At 40.1% G+C, this 20,097-nt stretch overlaps 1 protein-coding gene across 1 annotated transcript in view; it reads right to left on the bottom strand.

Moving 5' to 3' along the window:
• The window catches only part of NRCAM (neuronal cell adhesion molecule), a 273,400-nt gene that overhangs the window by 37,373 nt on the left and 215,930 nt on the right, over positions 1-20,097 (bottom strand). The window contains exons 13-23 of the mRNA XM_087436969.1: positions 16,296-16,439; positions 14,691-14,802; positions 13,118-13,284; positions 12,876-13,023; positions 10,864-10,988; positions 8,472-8,573; positions 3,829-4,026; positions 3,661-3,731; positions 2,160-2,385; positions 1,682-1,797; positions 104-308 (exon numbers count right to left, since the gene is read on the bottom strand). Coding sequence (XP_087293095.1) covers positions 104-308; positions 1,682-1,797; positions 2,160-2,385; positions 3,661-3,731; positions 3,829-4,026; positions 8,472-8,573; positions 10,864-10,988; positions 12,876-13,023; positions 13,118-13,284; positions 14,691-14,802; positions 16,296-16,439 — 1,614 coding nt within the window. The remainder of the gene's footprint in view (positions 1-103; positions 309-1,681; positions 1,798-2,159; positions 2,386-3,660; positions 3,732-3,828; positions 4,027-8,471; positions 8,574-10,863; positions 10,989-12,875; positions 13,024-13,117; positions 13,285-14,690; positions 14,803-16,295; positions 16,440-20,097) is intronic.

Raw genomic sequence — 20,097 nt, 5'->3', positions numbered from 1 at the left:
CCTTGTGATTAAACTCTCTCTCTGCAATCTCGTCATCTCGGTGATTGGCTTTCTGGGTGGCGGGCAAAAACGGACCTGGTGCGGTAACATGTCCACCCCATACCTCCTTCTGGAGTATTAAAGACTCTATCGGGGCTGGCTGGGCCCTCTCCTTTCCCATTGACCACGCGGACGTTCAGTGTGTAGTGGCTAAAGGGCTCCAGCCCGGGCAACATGCCGTGAGTCTTGCTGCCCTGGAAAGTGAGGATCTTTTTCTCGATGTGGCGCCTGTTTCTTTTAGATGAAGTCTGTGCCTTCCAGTAGTAAATCTGAAAGAGCAAGAACAAAATTCAGGGACGTACAAGGGAGCAAACAAGATTCCGCATACTCATAAAATTAAAGTTTTATTATTTATTTTCCAGAAAATTCCCTTGGTGCATTTTAGAAGAAGATTACTGGAAAAACTGATAGATATTGATTCTGAGGCAAGAGAGTAGAAGCCCACAGATAATGAGGGAAATTAAGAATATGTGAGGAAGCTGGGCTATACTATTTTGTGGGAGGAGTATAAGCGAAATAAATGAAATGGCATGACACCCATACAGTTCTCTCCAGAACATAGGAAATGGAAGACAATAGAACTATTTAAGTGTCTTACTTATATAAAATCCTCTAAAAATAAAAATTACTGCCTAATATTTATATACTTTTCCAGAGTTAATACAACTTCATGTAAAATATATCATTTACTTTAATCCTAAAAACCACAGTGAAGCTTTTCTTATTATTTTTCTTATTATTTATAGTACAGATGAACCCCCAGGTTACTGAGTGATTTGCCCAAAGCCACAGGGCTATTAAGGCCACAGTGGACCCTCCACTCCAAGTCCGGGGCTCTCTCACTAAGCCAAACTGCATCGCCTAATTAAAAGTACTTTTTTTTTTGTATTAAATTGTAGGACAGATTTTGGAGAGATGGATAAGCAAAGTGTTGATTAACTTTGGTCAAAAATCCAGAACTGTTGTTTATTAAGTCTTCTTAAATTCTTCTTAGGAGTTTAAAGGCATTTTCGAGAGAAGTCAACATATATAGAGAATCTGGCAATGTTAGAGAAAAAAACAAAATTGACAGGATGCAGTGTCAAAAGCGCCCTCTAGGAGTCAGGGTTAACAAATCAAAGTAGTGACTGTGGGTGTAAAAACCCACAGTTCTTTGACAGCTTATCAGTCAAAAATCTCTATGAATCAGTCTTTCTATGCTTCCTAAGAACAAAGATAATTGCTGTTCATAAGGCTGACCCTGTTAGGACTATAGGATCTTGAATTACAATCTGAATTATTAAAAAAAAGTCTACATTATTTTCAGGATAATTTTGAGTGTCCAACACGTGTGAGAAGTATTGCTTTAAAGCTAGATGCATTTTGTTATATTCTAGTTTTTTACACATTAATTTCCCCCATTTTGCACATCTGTTAATTGTTTAGTTGGCAGGATGCTAGATTATCTGCGGGAAAAATGGAGAGAACATTTCTTCCTCACTTTGGATGCAGTGAGATTTTGATTCAGCTCTAGTTGGGGTGCTTTAGCTGTGGCCTGCCTGAGGCGATAAACCAGAGGAACTCTGCAACCAAGAGAAGTGCATCTGGCATGTGCTGGGGTCCCGTCCCAAGGAAAGGACACGAAAGGGCTCCCTTCACTTGCCCGATAGCCTTGCAGGTGTCCCCGGATACTCTTCAGAGGTACCGGGTCCCAGTGCACCTCGGCTAAGGTACTGTTCACCACGTTCACACGCACATTCCCAGGAGCCACCATCGGGACTAGGGAAAGACAGAGAAGGGGGGCAGAAGTATCAATGCTATTTTGAATTTCATTCAAAAATGTCACTGTCTAATAATTTTGGCTTTAAGCATGCCCCAGCCCTATTCTGTGAATTATCAAGGACTGAGAGTAGATTTTTTGATCTCTGTTCATTTGATTTTTGAGAATAATATAACCTTTAATATTCTGAACCTATTTTCTACATAGCAGGCTGTTTAAATGCAGAAACATTGAGCAAAATAATTGCTGCCTCCCTCCCGCCCTCCCAATCTAAGCACCTCTGGAAATAGCCTTGGGTTGTACCTTGATTAAGTCTGTTCTGCTGGAGAAAAGTATAGACAAAACAGCATCAGACACTTACGGTCTTCTCCAGAATGTCCCATGACCACAGCTGGCTCTGGAGCAGACCCCACATCATTCAGGGCCTGGACTTTTATCAGGTATGGAACAAAAGTCGGCGTGCCCGAGACAATATACTTGGATACATTGGCCACAACCACAGATGTCCATTCATCATCACCGTCTTTCTGGCGCCAGCTAACTTTGTACTGAAGGCCTGGCCCATTAGATTCGAAACCATTCAAGGGCTACAAGAAAAGTCAAATAATCAGAGCTGAAAAAACAGATCGACTGCACAACCTTTTACTGGAACAGCAAACTCAATTCCCAGACTTCAATAAAGTGAGCACTGAAACACTTCAATACAAGCTATTAACAATTTTCTCCAGGGACCTTTTATCTTTTTTTCATTTGTGATGAGATTCGAAGCTTGTTTGGGATCAACATTTCAAAGGTTGTTAATTTCTATCTCAAAGTAGTAAACACCACATAAGCCTCTCAAACTCTGGCTCCACAGTCAGGGTGGGTGACTTCAAACATTTCAGTAATACAGTTTCTTTTACATATTCCTGTTTGTGTGACAGTACATCATTGTCTATTTTACTTGGAGACTGAAACTTGTGAACTGTTTTTTTCTTTGTAAAAAAAAAAAGGTTGGGGGGCCAGCCCAGTGGCGCATGCGGTTAAGTGCGCAGGCTCCGCTGCGGCAGCCCGGGGTTCGCCGGTTCGGATCCCGGGCGCGCACTGACCCACTGCTTGGCAAGCCATGCTGTGGTGGCGTCCCATATAAAGTAGAGGAGGATGGGCATGGATGTTAGCCCAGGGCCAGTCTTCCTCAGCAAAAAAAGAGGAGGATTGGCAGATCTTAGCACAGGGCTGATCTCACACAACAAAACAAAACAAAACAAACAAAAAAAAGGTTGGCTTGTCCTTCTATCTTGTTTCTACATGTATGTCTATATATAAGCATGTACAAATGTGTATGCATATAAGTATGCATGTAAGGATCTATCTAAAATAAGCTTTAAAATTACACAAGTAAATGTATGTTAATTTTCCGAGTCCAGAAAATACACATAAGCTGAAACAAAAAAAAAGAAGACGTTGACTGCTTGGATTAATGTCTTCTAGATGGTTCTCTATAATGATGATAATATTAGCTAGCATATTTTGAGCACATATATGTGCTAGGCACTGTTCTAGTGCCTTATAATGCATTAACTCCTCTAATCTTGAGGTTGGTCCTGTTATTATTTCCATCATACAGATACATAATGGCGACGTTAAACAACTGGCTTAAAGTCACAGAGTAAGTGGCAAAGCTGGGATTTGCACCCATTCATTTTGCCTCCAAGGATCAAGCTTTGAACTACTATGTAATATTGTCTCTTAAATAAAGATATATAATATATATTTTTCCCCCAAAATGGATGAAATGGAATTTTAATACAAATATTATTTTAAAACAATTTTTTCACTGTAAAATATACCAAGGAAAGCTAAAGGCTTCATACATAGCTCACCTTCCATGTAATTACCAAATTATCAGGCTCTGATCCTAGTCCTTCCACAGCCGTGGGATTTTTATCTGGTTCTAAAAGGTAAGCAGCCACATACGTGTAAGTTTTGGTCTTTTTCAAATGGTGGAAAACTTTTCGATTTTGTTTCATATCACGGACATCCTGCTTTACCTGCGGCTTTAGTCAAATACTGTTCAGATGCCTCGCTGGGCAAGCTGCTCCCGAGGCTGTTCACTGCCATCACTCGGAAGGAGTAGTTCACATAAGGCGACAGCTTCAGCTGGGCTGTGGTGTGCGTTCCGGAAACTTCAGTTTGGTGATGCCACAGCCCTGCCTCGTGCATTGCATCTTCATATTCAATGATGAACTCTGGGCACAACACACATACACAACAAACCCAAGACAGTGAATTCAGTCACCCAACAGATCGGTTGCTAGGATAACTAACAGGACAATCTAACAAGAGTTGTCGAACGTGAATTATTTCACTTTCAAGACAAATTCCGTCAGAATATTTTGATTTCAGAGGTCTAGCATCATCCTCAATACTTAAGCACACCTAATAATATTTGGCATTCTTTCTCTAGCATGTCAACTTTAGTTACTTAAAATTGTTTAGAAATCATCCACGTATCCTAGGAAAGTTTAAATAAATGAAAATATGGTCATTTTTTTTCATAATAGGAGAAATTAAATTAAATACAGTGAGATACCGTTTTCCACTAAACAGATTGGCAACAAAGGTTGAACACACTTTGTTGACTATGATGCAGGGAAACAAGCATTCTCACATTTTGTTTGTGTGAAGTGTAAATTGGTACAACTTCTATAGAGGTCAACTTAAAACATTTAATAATATTTAACTGAGATACCTTTTGATTGAGATTTACTGTGAATAAATGTGCTTATGCATATGCTCAAAGACACGTGAATAAGAATCCACATCGTAGCACTGTTTGCAATTGAAACAACCTAATTGCAAATGTCCTAAATGTTCATAAATAGGATGCTGATTAAATAAATTATGGTGCCTCCACACAATGGAATATTCTGCAGCAGTAAAAAATGAATAGAGCTGCTCATATGTACTGACACAGAGTATATATTGTTAAGTGAAACCAAGTAGGGTATAGAAGAGTATGTGTTGGATACCACACTTTTGTAAGAGTAAAAAGATTTACTATGACATATACGCACACATATACCCTTGAATGTACATGAATTACTTCTCAGGGGATACACACTGATAACACTGGTGTCACCAGAGGAACTAGGAGTCAGGGGTGGGATAAAGACTAACTTTTCAGTGCATACCCTCTTGTATCTACTAAAATTTTGTGCTATGTACATGCTTTACCCTTGTAAAAAATAGGTATTTAGATATTCAATAATTGCCTATGTGCCACGTACCATGATATCAATTATAGATACAAATATGAACTAGAAATATTATGTGTTGTAGTGCTCTGAAGTGACATTAATTTGCTGGTGATCTCCAGTCTCACAAACTGATGATTTCACACTCCTTTCTGCAGCCCAGACCTCTCCCCTGAACTGCAGACTTGGATAGTCAACTGCCTTCTCAGGAACTCCACTTGTTTGTCTACTTCAGCATCTCGAACTGGATATGACCAAGGGTGATCCTGATCTTCCTCCCCAACTGGTAGTGACAACTCAGGTCAAACCCCTGAAGTCCTTCTTGGTTGCTCTCCTTCTGTCATACTCCCAATAGCCCTGTTGGCTGCACCTTTAAAATATATGCAGAATCTGACCATTTCTCAGCACCTCCATCGCTCTCAGCCTGTTATTCCAAGCCACCATAATCTCTTATGTGAATTATTGTATAACCTCCTAACTCGGAAGTTCCCAAACTTTCTCAGTTCAGGTGTACTTAGCGCCTCAGTAATTTTCTTCATGGCTGGCTTAGCGGTTGAGTGCATGTGCTCTGCTACTGGCGGCCCAGGGTTCGGATCCCTGGCGCGCAGCGACGCACTGCTTGTCCGGCCATGCTGAGGTGGTGACCCACATACTGGAACTAGAAGGATGTGCAACTATGACATACAACTATGTACTGGGGCTTTGGGGAGAAAAAGGGAAAAAAAGGAGGAGGATTGGCAATAGATGTTAGCTCAGGGCCGGTCTTCCTCAGCAAATAGAGGAGGATTGGTATGGATGTTAGCTCAGGGCTGGTCTTCCTCACAAAAAAAAAAAAAAAAAACGAAATACCTAACATTTCCAGGTAGGAAGTAGTTAGGTCCATACAACTTAATGAGTATTTATGTCTTAACATCTTAAAACTTATTGGGCACTGCATAACTTCTCAAACCTTGTAATCAGATTGGACACGACCTTCTGCATTTTCTGTTTCACACTGATTTTCACATGGTACTTGCTTTTTATCACAGCAAAGGCTCTGTAGAGATATGACATTGTCATAATAGCGACATAGCAATGTAATATTGAAACTGAAAACTGCCTCAGGCTACTATTTCACATGGTGTCTGACAGACGTCACTGTGTTTTTTAATTATCAAAATTTTAAAATCAAAAACTTAAAAAATATCCTGAGGCACCCCTGTGAGTTTGCTGATGTTCCACGGGGTACTTCAGTGCACAGTTTGAGAATTCTGGTCCTGCCTGGTCTTCCTGCTTCCCTCTTGTTCTTCTGTAGACTGCTTTCAATAGAATAGCCAGAGCGACCCATTAATCCCTCCTCTACTTAAATCCCTCCCATTACTTCCCAACCCTGACAATGGCCTACAAGGCCCCGTAGAGTTCACACTCCCCCCGCCACCCACCAACTCTTTCCCTCTTTAACTTTCTCTCCTACTTCACTTCCTTTTGTTCATTTCACTCCACCCACACTGACCTCCTAGTAGACATGCCCTGTCTTAGGGCCTTTGCTCTTTCTCTTGTGCTGTCTGGAAAGTTCTTCCCCTATACAACTGCATAATGTGTTCACCAAGTCCCTCCTCACGTCTTTATCGACATACTCAAAGGTTACCTTCTTAATGTGGCCTTCCTGACCACTCTATTCGTAATTAGATCCCTGACCCCCATATTCTTTAATCTTCTCCTGCTGTGTTTTTTGCACAGCCTAAACACACACACAGACCACATATACACACATACAACCATGTGTGTAGATATATATGTGTTTGAGTCCTCTAGGAAGCAGATTCAAACACAGAATTAGAAGTGCAGGGGAGTCATTTGGGGAAATATCCATGGAAGGTAAAAGGAGGAAAAAGCAGGAGTAGGCAGGAAAGATCTTCAGAACATGATGCAGGTCTGCCGTCTATAAAAGGAGAGGGGGAAGGAAGGAGGACTGTGTAGGAAAAGCCTCAGACTGCAGTATAGATAGTCTAGCCAGGTCAACAAGGAGCCCCAGAATAAAGTTCTGCATGAAGGATGGCTGAGCTCTAGGACCCTCCCTGCGCTCAGTTACTGGAATAGCTCAGGAAGAGAGCGGCCTCATGTGAACACTGCAGCAGATCCTCAGGGAAGGTGCAGCAGACGGAGCCTGCTGTTAATACTCCTTGCAGCAGGTTCTCTCTTGAAGGGAGATCTGAGTAGTGTGTGTGTGTGTGTGTGCACGCGTGTGTGTGAATACATACATATACACACATATATAATGACATTATACACAATAACATAATACATAGTATTCATTTTATCTTGTGTCCTCAACTAAAATATAGGCTCTTTATGGGCAGAGATTTTTGACTATTTTGTTTTGGAACAATGCCTGGTACATAATAGGCACTCAATAAATATCTGGTGAATGAATGAGTGAATGAATGAAAGGGTAGAAATGCCTTGAAATCTAATGACATCATGTTAACATAGGTAAAAAGAGTCACCAAGCATCCTAACCAGCCGAATCTTGCTAATGTATCGAATTAACTGGAAGACTCAGCATGATTGCATGAGTGTTCTGGTCAAGCACTGAAAACTCAACTGAGAAAGGAACAACGCTAAATGACACAAGATAGAGAAGAGGCTTTTGTTTAATTTCATTGGAAATATTCTGCTTTACCAGCAGGTGCAAGAAATCAACCCACACATCATTTCAGAATAATCTTGGGTAGTCATCAGAAAGGAATTTAGTCTTCCTGCGGTAGACACCCAAAGGTAATAACACATTACAGGCTTGTGTCTACTCTCTTAAGGATCTTTTTGGTTTTAAAACTTCTAAGCTTATCTGTAGTCTAACTTTATTTAGCTTCTCCAGTATCCTTAGGGCATGGTCCCTACCTGATTTTATTCCCTAGGCTGATGTCATCAAGGTGAGGACCTGACATTGTTGAATGTGCCACTTTGTAGCAGGGGCTACTGAGGAGAAAGAGACCTGGACTGGAAGTTAACAGACCGGATGTCTACATCCAGGTCTGCTACCAACTGTGGGTCTGAAAAGTCACTTTACTCACCAAGTCTCAATTTCCTAATACATAGACTGGGCATTACAGCACCTGGGCCTCCTATCTTTTTCTCCCATATTAATGGGCAAGATGAATAACTTACAATACATATTCTCCCTGTGGTAGAAATTTACGGTGATGTTTATGGATCTTAAACACAAAATGACAGTGGATTTGCTTAATTAACATCTTCAGCAATTAATTAGTGTCCTATACAGGAGCTGTAACCAGGAATAACTCCAGCTCTGAAGAGAAGAGAGCCATAAATAAATGTTTTTGTTCTACTAGTAACGAAGCTGAGAATGCCAGCAAATCTCTTTGTGAGGAATTTCAATTGCATATGATAAAGTGCTTCAAAAATGGGCATTAAGTTTATCAGATGACACCACATACTTGTAATAGGGCTATTGTTGTCATCGCCTGGGGTCCATGACAGCTGAACACTTTTGTCGAGTTGATCTGTCAATTCTAAGTCAAAGGGAGGATTCGGGACATCTGCAGACCAAACACACACATCATAGTTAACCATCTGTCCTTACGAGGTTCTCCTTGACTTGTGATCTTATTCACAGAGGAAACATCTTACAGACACAGCACACTTAATGGTTAATGAACATGCAACTGAAATGAAATGGAAACAACTGAGGTTGCTGGGAACACACAGAGCACCCAGGATAATGCATCAATGAGTTCTGCTTGCTTCTTTTTCAAATGAAACTTAACTACTTGTAACCAAAACCAATGAAGTGGCATATATAGTTCACCAGCACTCTCAGTGTGAGTCAACTCATAAACATGAAGGAGCACAAATGGAAAAAATAATATTGAAGCTTAATTTCTAATAAATGAGAAACAGAGAATAGCAAATGCTAAAAAACAAATACAGGCAAATACGTGTACTGTTTAAAGAAGAACCAAATGTTCTTTCTGAAACATGCAAAATTACAGATTTGGGGGCTCCTGGAGAATATTTATTTATTTATTTATTTATTTATTTATTTATTTATGTGAGGAAGATCAGCCCTGTGCTAACATCTGCTAATCCTCCTCTTTTCTTGCTGAGGAAGACTGGCCCTGGGCTAACATCCGTGCCCACCTTCCTCCACTTTATACGGGACGCCGCCACAGCATGGCTTGCCAAGCGGTGCGTTGGCACGTGCCCGGGATCTGCACCGGCAAAACCCGGGCTGCCAGCAGCAGAGCGTGTGCACTTAATCGCTTGTGCCACCAGACCGGCTCCAGAATATTTATATTTTTAAGGCAATTCTAAAATTGATGCTATATCAGTAGCCCTCAGCATGCACACTTTACGCAGATGCTCAGTTCAATAGTCATCAGGCACGTGGGGGGGGTGTGTTTACTCTCAGAGGACACCAGGGTCCAGACCCCTGTTGGGACGAAGGTGTCCCAGAAGGGTGTCTACCTCTTATGATGATGCTTCTGAGATCCAGAGAGTTAACGTTCCCCTTGGGCCTTTTCCTGACCTTGCTCCTGGGTGTAACTGTGGCTTTTGGGGGACCAGAGGCCATAAAAAAACAGGGGCACTTCCTGCCTATCAGTAAAGAAGCAATAAATGTCTACAAGGGACAGGTCTTCTATAGCATAATTAATGATACTATGTAAAATCTAGCTGAGTTTACACCACAAAATTAATTTTTGTATCTATATGCTAAATAAAGATGAGGGTTCTTTAATCAAAAAGATTTCTGGAAATAATTTCTGATTTATTTGCCAGACTCAGAAAACTCACACAACCTGGAAGTGCCCTCCTTTTGGTCTTTCTTCAGTGACTTATCTTTTGTTAACACACAGAGAGTTGGTTTTCTCTGATATAAAGGTCAAACGTTGTTCTAAACACCTATTGCTTTCCTATGTAAGTTTCTTGAAAATGGAATCCCAAAACATTTATTTTTCTGAAACAACTTTTAATATACTGAAATAAAAACCTAATTTGGGAAACGATAATTGAAATAGCTTTTTCATTCTGTAAAATGAGGATGACAGCTTTAGACAAAGCACTATGCTACTTTACAAGCAAATTAAACCAAGGAGGGACTTTTATTAAATGAAATGACTTTATAATAACATATGAGATATTTAGACACGAGTGGCAATATATTCAGTGAAAAGTTCCAGAGTTACAGTGAAGAAATGATTTATAGCAGTAAATGGGCACCAAAACAGAACATTTGACAGAGCTCTTTTCTTCAAAGAAACAAAATGATGTGATAGAGAAAAGAAAGTAATTAATTTTTTCTGCAAATGTGAACTGTTTGACAGAAAATAGAGAAAGAAGACTCATATTAGTTTACCGTAAATGGGAGCTGGAGTTGGAGTAGGAGCTAGAAAGGACAGTAATATAGAGGATTTTAATCAAAATTAGTAATGGAAAGATATAAGATAGCATAAGAAGACAAAGACTGGACATGATTAAGATTATAAAACTAAGCCTTGTGCTTAGCTGTGAGACATGGCATTGATAAACATGCAGTATCAACTTAGCAGGGAAAACTCTTCAATTTTAAATAAAAGTAGATTATTTTCCCCAGTTTTCTTATAAAAAAATCACTAATATGCATAACTACCATTTTATTCCAGTGCTGCTGTAGAATATATTTATACTGAAATTATCGCTTCAAAGGCATCTTTCAAAGAAGAAAAATGTGAGTATTTAACTCACCTATAAAACTGTAAAACTAAAACAAGCAAATATTTACTATTGACAATTTTTCCTTTCAGCCTAAAACAGGGCAGCCAGTTGTGTTGTACGTGTTCTAGTTCTTACCGACAACCCTAAGCACAGCACTGGCAGAAACGGTGTCCAGAGTTGTGTTGGCCACACACGTGTAGGTCCCACCATCATCGTCATTTACATCAGTTACCACCAAATGGTCCTTGTCAACAGTGAACCTGTAATTACAACACATTCAGAGCAGCTGAAATGGACATCCAACAATAGCAAATGATTGCTTTACTGGCATGAAACTCTGAATTTGATAAAAGAGATAGATGATAAAGATTTGAAGTACATTAGAGCTAAAATCCTATACAAAACATATCACTTTGATAATGATCAAAGCTGGAAAACAATTAGAATCAATTAGAATCTTGGGTTAGAAGGGAAGTCAAGTCATCTGGTCCGGTGGCTTTCAACCATGCCTTTGGAGTTCTAGGAGCTTCTTGAAAGAACTGACGCATCCAGAGGTGACGTGGGGGCAGCTTCAGTTATCCTTAACAGGAGGGCTTTCCTACGGCTTCTGCGGCTAAGAAACATTTGAACACCACTCATCCAGCTCAATTTCTTTTTTTTTTTTTTTGTTCTTTTTTTTTTTCGGTGAGGAAGATCAGCCCTGAGCTAACATCCATGCTAATCCTCCTCTTTTTTGCTGAGGAAGACCAGCTCTGAGCTAACATCTATTGCCAATCCTCCTCTTTTTTTCCCCAAAGCCCCAGTAGATAGTTGTATGTTGTAGTCGCACATCCTTCTAGTTGCTGTGTGTGGGACGCAGCCTCAGCATGGCCGGAGAAGTGGTGCGTTGGTGCGCGCCCGGGATCCGAATCCCGGGCCGCCAGCAGCGGAGCGCGCGCACTTAACCACTAAGCCACGGGGCCGGCCCTCAATTTCTAACCAAGTGTATATTTTAAAATAATTTATTATTTACTGCAGAAATTTTGTGTCATTTTTTGCCACATGCATAAGCTCTCAGAGGAGAAAGTACATGCAAAGAATAGTAATCGGCTTTATCACTAGAAACAGGAAGATTTAGATCAGCAATCAACACAAAGAGTTTTCTAGAGGTTACCTGCGGGCATGAAAAATTACTTAGTAGGTAAAAAATCCATGTAAATAGGATTCATGCATGGTTTTAATGAGGCTGCATAAATCATTAACTGTCTTCTCAGGGAATTTTCAAGTTAAAGTTTTAGCCAACTTAACTCAAAGGTCTTTTCTTCATATTTTCTTTTCATCTCTATCAACTCAGATTCCACAAATAAAACCGACCAGTTGAAGCATAGACCTAGATGGGAACTCTGGGCATACAGAGAAAGCCACATAGTTCTTTTAGGGGCCATTAACAAGCAACAGGGTTCCATTTAGGCACTGTTGTAAGCCAACCCCAGAAACTACTTCCACCAGCATACAGCATTCCTTCCAGAGGGGCCGACGCTTGCAGCTACTCCGTGACTGCTCAAATTCACGCGTTCAACTCCGCGTGCTTACTCTGTCAAACTGAGGGCCCCACCTGGAAAATGGGTATGCCCTTTCTTCCATTCCAACAAAGGGACCACAACATGCTCATACTCTTTTAAATGCTTTACCTGATTTTTTTCCTTCTCCTACTGGCTTTAGGTAAAAATCAAAAGAAAACTCCCTATCCAAACAAAAACGAGCGTCCTTTAAAATACTGACAAGGATTCAGGGGCACTCTGGTGATTAAAGAGATCGCATTTCTGCTTATTTGTAGAATGGCAACAAAAACATCTGTTGAGACTTCACTGTACAAGGTAGAAAACAATGGATGCTGTCCAAGGCCTGAAAGCTTTTTCCCGTTCTGAATGACACAACAGACCAGCGCAGAAAGATAGACAAACATGCTCAAGGTCTTATTTCAACAACTCAAGACCCTTTTTGGTCTGAACATTTCATAGCAGGGAGAAAACGCAGATCTATTTTGAAGAGAGCAGACTTCAAAAACTTTAAAAACATCCCTGTTAAGTTACTATTCAATCAAGCTTTAGTTCAATAGCAGCTTAAAAAGAGAAGCAAGAGAAAGGAAAGAAATTGTCTTCAAATACCTTCCGTCATTGGGTAGCTCACTGTTGTTCTTCAGCCACGTGACAGTAGGGATTAAGGTGTGATCGTGTTTCACTTTGCATTCAAAAGACACTGTGCTTCCTCTTTGCACAACTGCATATTCAGGCTGTTTAATGATCCTTGTTGGATCTGAAATTTAAAGTTATTGTTATCCATTGCCAAAGCTAGAGAATTTGCTCCAAGTCACATAATACTTGAAGGAATTTTGTCACCTCAGCCTTACCTTTGATTTCTAAGTGAACTTCATTCTTTGCTATTCCTAACTTATTTCTTGCAACACATGTGTAAGTTCCTGTACTATCCTTTTGGGCTACAGGAATTTCCAAAGTTCCATTTTCATGTAAGACATACATATCTTCACGAAGAGCACTACCCTTAGCTCCTTTAAACCTTCATTACAGAAATGATCACAACGAGAAAAAAAAAACGAAGTCAGACATAAAATGCCAAGTTCAAGGTCAACACACCATGATCTGCATTATAGTATCAAGTTCAGAGACACCTGGCATCTGCACAAGAATATTACATGCTTATAAGTCAGCGGGGTCAACGTAAAGACAGGATGTAAAACTGGAGAATTCAGTGACAAATGGTGCTTGAACAAGTAGGGTGACAATACAAAATGCTTAAATTGTAATATTCATTATGAAAGATTAATAATTTAATAAACATATTACTACCTATAATTTAATAAACATATTACTACCTATTCTATCTCTACATAAGTGATAAAAGAGGCAAAATGAAAACTGCTCTTTCTGATACATCCCCCCTACTGTGATGTAGCTGTAACTCCATCTGCCGGCTACACTTCTAAAGAGATTTTGATTTCAAGGTTATGAGGGCTATAAGGGTATGTTGTTCTGAAAGACTGAATAGGAAAATATTCAGGGAAGAAAAAAATAAAGCCTGTATGTAAAGCACGTGTACATCCAGCTTCCTCCTAGACAATTCCTAGTGTCAGACGGGAGAAGTGAGGATGGATGAGAAGCTAAGCGTCACCCTGGCACTGTCACTAGGAAATCATCTGCACAGACATCCCTGTTTCTCTTCTCCACGGGGAAGGTGGAGCCCTGAGGAGACTGTCCTTTATTCCTACCTCTGACTTTACACTCACATCAGCAGGTGGAGCCCAGCACAGTGTCTGGCACCTGATAGATGATCAGTAAATGAATGTTACAGTTTTCTTTGACTCATTCTTTCTAAGCTGCTGCCTAACCTAGCCTCGTCTCTCCCAGCTCATGCTAAAGTAAGCAAGCCAGGAGGATGAACTGGACTCATATCAGGAGTGGTATAGGACAGGGGATGGTCTAGAATGGGGAGTGAAAGGACACAGGAGAGCTTGGCTGGATCCAAGTCAGGAGACTCATGGGGGAGAGGTACTAACGAGGAACACTGGAAATAACCAATTCTGTTCTGGGGTATAGAACCTCTTCCCCACCCTGAATGACATTTTATTATCAAGGAATGTCCCCCCACCAGTCCCTCCAGCCACCATTCATGAAATCCCAGGTGATGTCCATGGCATTGTAAAATACAGCAACCTTAAATTCTCAAAACATTTACATACACCTCTGTGGTTGACAAAGTGTGCTGCTAAATAGATCATACATGTGAAAGTTTTTAGCACAGAGCAAGTAGTTAATAATATTTCTAAATGAATTTAATAATTAATTGTATCATGGATTCTGCACTGCCTTTTTTCCTGTCTGTTCTCTGACTAAAACACAACATACTGGGAAATTTGAAGGCTTTAGCAAATGTAAATATTAAAAACAAATAGGGCCATTACTTACCACTCAATAGTAGGTAGAGGAGACCCAAAGAAGGCACAGTCTAGTAGAGCAGGCCTGTTCGCAATGACCTGATAGAGTGTGTTTGCAGATGTAAGGATTCGTGGTGGCTCAGCTAAAAATATTTTTAAAAGGTAAAAGAAATATTAAAATAAAATAAACATTTAGGCCTGCTGTGTATTTTATTGCATTTTATTTTAAGGCCATTAGAGGTTATGATAAAGCACAACCAATATGTCTCTCCCCTTATGTTCTCTATCAGTTATGACACTACTTGGAGAAATACAAGTTTTCTCCCTCTGCCTCACATCCCTCATCTTACTCAGGCATAGTATTTTAATAACTGATTTATTTATCTATATCTCCTACTATACTGTGAGTCCCTTGCGGGCAGGGAATGGGACTATTTAGTGTTTTTTCTCCAGAAACTAGCATAGTATCTGGCACAAAGATAATGGCCAAGTACATTTTTGTTGAATGACTGGCCCACCATAACCTCAAGGTTATAATGGGGGTGGGTGGGTGGGTGTGGTGGGGAGCACGCACGCGGGCCTAAAAAAGCAGAGCGCTGATGACTGAAAACTGAAGCAGGAATCCAAACTGCTTCCTAAACACCCACCAGGATCTTAACTGCTCAGCTCTTCCTGTGATTTTCTTTTTTTTTTTTTTTTTTTTAAGATTTTATTTATTCAGTTTTTTCCCCCCAAAGCCCCAGTAGAGAGTTGTATGTCATAGGTTCACATCCTTCTAGTTGCTGTACGTGGGACTCGGCCTCGCGATGGACGGAGAAGTGGTGCCTCGGGGCGCTCCCGGGATCCGAACCCGGGCCGCCAGCATCAGAGCGCGCGCACTTAACCGCTAAGCCACGGAGCCGGCCCTCTTCCTGTGATTTTCTGACTTTCATCTCCAGCAGGAAGGAAAATTACCAAGCATTGGTTGGTCCTTGACTTTAATTTTGTTTGAGAGGGAGTCTATTATGCTTAGAGAGTTGAAATATTCCCCGGCTCCACAAAAACAATTCTCACATAAATCTTTAACAAATTTTGTATTTTGGTAGTTTTGTACAATATCAGAAACATGATGTTCACATAAACCAACATTTCAGAATATGATTATGTCACAGTTTTCTAAACAGATTATTATAAATTAATAAATAGATGTACATCTGTGACTTGGATAAAGGCCAAACATTATGATTAATGATTTATTTTCAAAAAATCAGAATCATGAAATTGTTATTCAGCTTGTCAGTTTCTAAGGACGGAACAGCAGTAACATTCAGTCACTAATAGGAGACCAATGCTATTTTTCTTTCGAGGGGTTTGACACTTAGTCTAACCATCTGCGAATGGAGCAGCCTGACTATTTGATTATTTCTGCAATGGAGAATTTGCCACTATAAAAATGGTGTTATGAAAGAACATTAAGACCAGACTGTAATACCCTTTAGGGCAAGGTCTGTATCTTATCCATCCTCGTATATTCCTGACAGCTCCAAGTAGTGCCCATTGCACACAGCAGATGCTCAATGTATTTTTGCTCAATGAATGGAAAACAACAGCCGTCATTAATTTAATTTACCATGTCTTTAATAAAGAGAGAGCTTACCCAGCACATTTACAAATGCATTTGCCAGTAAATATCCATATTCGTTAGAGGCATTGCACTGATACACCGCACTTGATCTTTCTTGAACATTTGAAAAAATAATGGTATCGCCATCTATTTTTCTGCTGGGGTCATCAGGGGCAACTGTTTGGGTGTAAAAATAAAAAGTAAATATTTATTCCGTTTTGCTTAAAAGACGTATATTAAACTTGTGAAGCTGAGGTCCACATTATATAGTAAGCAGAACAGAAACACACTAGGTACAGGCAGTGAGAAGGAGAAGACTAAGAACCCAGCCAGAAATCATAATTTTTCTTCCTCAGAATTTAGTTATCACTTATGAGCAGGAGTATATGCTCGATATTCATTCAGTCTTAAATGGATTGATTCTGTAAGACTGAATATTGTTTTGAGAGATGCAGGGGAAAAAAAGCACAAGTTAGGTGAAAATTGCTATACAAATTCAGGAAAACATTGCCTTGTTCACAAAGAAACTGTGGTTATTTACGAGGAGGAAATTTTATTATCCAGAGGATAATTTTACAGCAAAAGTTAGTCAAAAAATATAGAAACCCTCTAGCTCATCCAAACCTGTGTCTTTTAAGAGCCTCTTATTGAAATAAATAGATAAATAAATAAGTACGTAAATAAATATAGGGCTAAAAATCAAATGTGAAAATATTTATTTTCCTGTTTTGGAAATTCTGAGGCTGATGTAGAAATAAATTGTGTAAAGTTTCTCCTCAAGGTAATATTTTCAGCTAAATCTCTCAAGTACTTAAAAAAAATGTTAAGACCAGGATTGATCCTTAGTGAAGTGAGATGGAGCTGGCTGGGCAACATAATAGGTGAGAATTTAGTCCACGGCATGCCCAACCATTTGGATATGCTGTGCCGTTGCAGATAAATTCCCTTTTGTGAATGCTAAACCTTAGGCTGTGACCTTACATTGCTCTAAAAGTATACTGAAAGGGGTAGTCGTATCTGCCTCAGCATGCTGATCAAAATTAAAACTATGCAGCAGCACCCTTTCTCTTAAACTGCTCTTGCAATGTGAACCACTTAAGTAGGCTCTAGTTTCATTCTAAATACCATTTATCCTCTTTGATGACAGAAAAAGCATGTGCATCTAAGACATATTTATCACTGCATTTAGATTCCTTTATCACTTTAAAATCTAAAATATTTGGTTCATTTGTGGTTTATTAACTCACTTTAATAAAAATAAATCAAACTATGTTACTCATCCTTGTTTTATTACACATATTCAAAGTATTGTACTCACTCATTCTATATCAGTTTTTAACTGCTGCTGTAATCATCTTAGCTACTCCAGCTCGTTCAACCAGTGATAGGGGTGTGCCAACATACTTTGATTGGCTTCTTGGCTCATATCTGCTGTTTATGACTCTAATAATTTCAAAATTGCCTTAAGGATCATGTTCTTCCAACCAGAAGACAAATTAGTTATATTAGACAAAAAGTTCTAATTCCTTTAACAGGGGAGAGATTTCATCAGTAAATGACAGCAGAGGACAGAAATGTCACAGTGGCTAAGGAAGTGAACTACAGCTGGGGCAGGCAGCTGAGTACTCTGAGAACTCACTCTACCTCAGGGCAGCCCCTGTTCCTTGTGCCAGATCCCAAGTCTAGTATCACGGGGGCCTTTCTGACCCACCTGCTCTCAGTAACGTCCATCCACTGCCTCAGCCAGGCGCGCTGGACGGAACAGCATTTCTGGAGTCTCCTTCTCCGTCAACTATTCTTAGCACTTTTGGACCCAGCACTTGGGCTGAGTGCTGAGTGCTGGGACTCCTCAGGGGACTCTCAGGGCCCACTCTGTGTCCATTCTGACTGCACCTCTGGGGACATGCCAGGCAGTGGAGGGCCAGGAGTGCAGCGCCTGGGCACTTAGATAGTGAGGAGGCCCAGGGAGAGCTCTGGGCCGGATCTCTCTGGATGGCTGGCAGACTGTGTGAGATGAGCTCTTCACGTTCCTTGAGTATACTGATCTCTAAAAAGTTACACCACTGTGTGTGGTTTAATGGGCACGGAGTTGCAGATTTGCAAGATGAAAAAGGTCTGGAGATCTGTTTCACAATGATGTGAATATACTTACCACTACTGAACTGTACACTTAAAAATGGTTAAGAGGGTAAATTTTATGTTATGTGTTTTTTAACTACAATAAGAAAAAAGTTACATCACCATGAACATGGCAGACCAGCTCAATCAAAGCCAATGGGACGATGTTCCCCCAGGGGGACGCATCAGTCACAACATAAACCATTTTAAAGAGCTTTTATGTAACCCACGTTACAGTTTTCTTTCCTATCAACTCTTTTCCATGTTATTCTTTATCCGAAAGGCATCTAACTGTATCTGCCTTATTTCTGCTAAATGGACCAGTTGTCAAATATTTATTTTTGGTAAGGTATTTAGGAATAAAATAAACCCTTTAGGTAGAGCAGTGAAGAAGCAAATCTTTCTCCATGGGAATTTGGGCTACATTTTCCTTAAGCACTTACTAAAGAAACACAAACAAACCCAGAACTGTCACGGTGACATATGGAGTCTCAGCTGGTAGTTGGACAAAGAAGGAAATCGCTAGCGCAGAGATATTTGAAGCCTTTGGAATCTGTGTGCTGGCTACAGGGTGGGAGTAACTCTCCAGCATCTGAACCCAAATTATCCAAAGGAATAATAATTAATTCTGGGAATAACCAACATCATTTCCTAAAAATGAACACTGGAGAAAGAAATTTAAGGTCATAGAATCACCACATACAACTTAAAACCCTAAGGGCAAGGTTCAGAACTGGGCTGCTAGCCTTCTAACAATACTTTATTTTATTCCAAATCCCCTGACATGGTGGGCCAAAACTATAAATATTTCCAACATTTAGATAATGAGAATAATAATAATTAGTGCCACCTTACATGTATAGAGTACCATTAATTTTGAAAATATTTTTATATCTATTGTATGGTATTATTTTAAAAGAAACTTTGTGAACTAGATTAACTAGATACTATATGCATTCTTTTTTTTTTTTTGGTGAGGAAGATCAGCCCTGAGCTAACATCCCTGCTAATCCTCCTCTTTTTGCTGAGGAAGACTGGCCCTGAGCTAACATCTATTGCCAATCCTCCTCCTTTTTTTCCCTTTTTCTCCCCAAAGCCCCAGTAGATAGTTGTATGTCATAGTTGCACATCCTTCTAGTTGCTGTATGTGGGACGCCGCCTCAGCATGGCCAGACAAGCCGTGCGTCAGTGCGCGCCTGGGATCTGAACCCTGGGCCGCCAGTAGTGGAGCGTGTGCACTTAACCGCTAAGCCATGGGGCGGGCCCCAAGTAAATGCATTTCAGAGATGAGAAACTAGAGACTGGAGCACTTAGTGGGTTGTTTAATGTAAGATTAATGCTCAGATTTTCTGAGTTAGTCTACTTTATAAACATCTTCTGAAATTTGAACATTTGGGCATAACACAGAATAAATCTCTGGGCGTAAGAGATGAGTTTGTTTCTTTATCTACTTATTCCATCCCCTTTAAGAGGATGCCAACTGAGCCCTTTACTTCTGAGAAAAGAAAGAAGGAAGATGCCCCAGTGGAATCTTGGGAATATCCTGGACCATGCCTCCATTCCCCTGGCTGCTTATCATGTGTTACTGGCTTCAATCTCTCCCTCCAAAGTCAGCAGAATACGTAATTGTGGCAGGAGATCTTCTGTCCATTTTCATTCCCTTCCTTCCTTCCCTTCCTCATCTGTTAGGGAAAAGGGACCTTTTAGCCTAATAATG

The sequence above is a fragment of the Ceratotherium simum genome, chromosome 1 (genome assembly GCF_057802395.1).
Source record: "Ceratotherium simum simum isolate JZ-2026a chromosome 1, ASM5780239v1, whole genome shotgun sequence".
Lineage (NCBI taxonomy): Eukaryota > Metazoa > Chordata > Mammalia > Perissodactyla > Rhinocerotidae > Ceratotherium > Ceratotherium simum.
The sequence above is the reverse complement of the archived record's forward strand: the minus strand, read 5'-3'. Positions and strand labels throughout refer to the sequence as shown.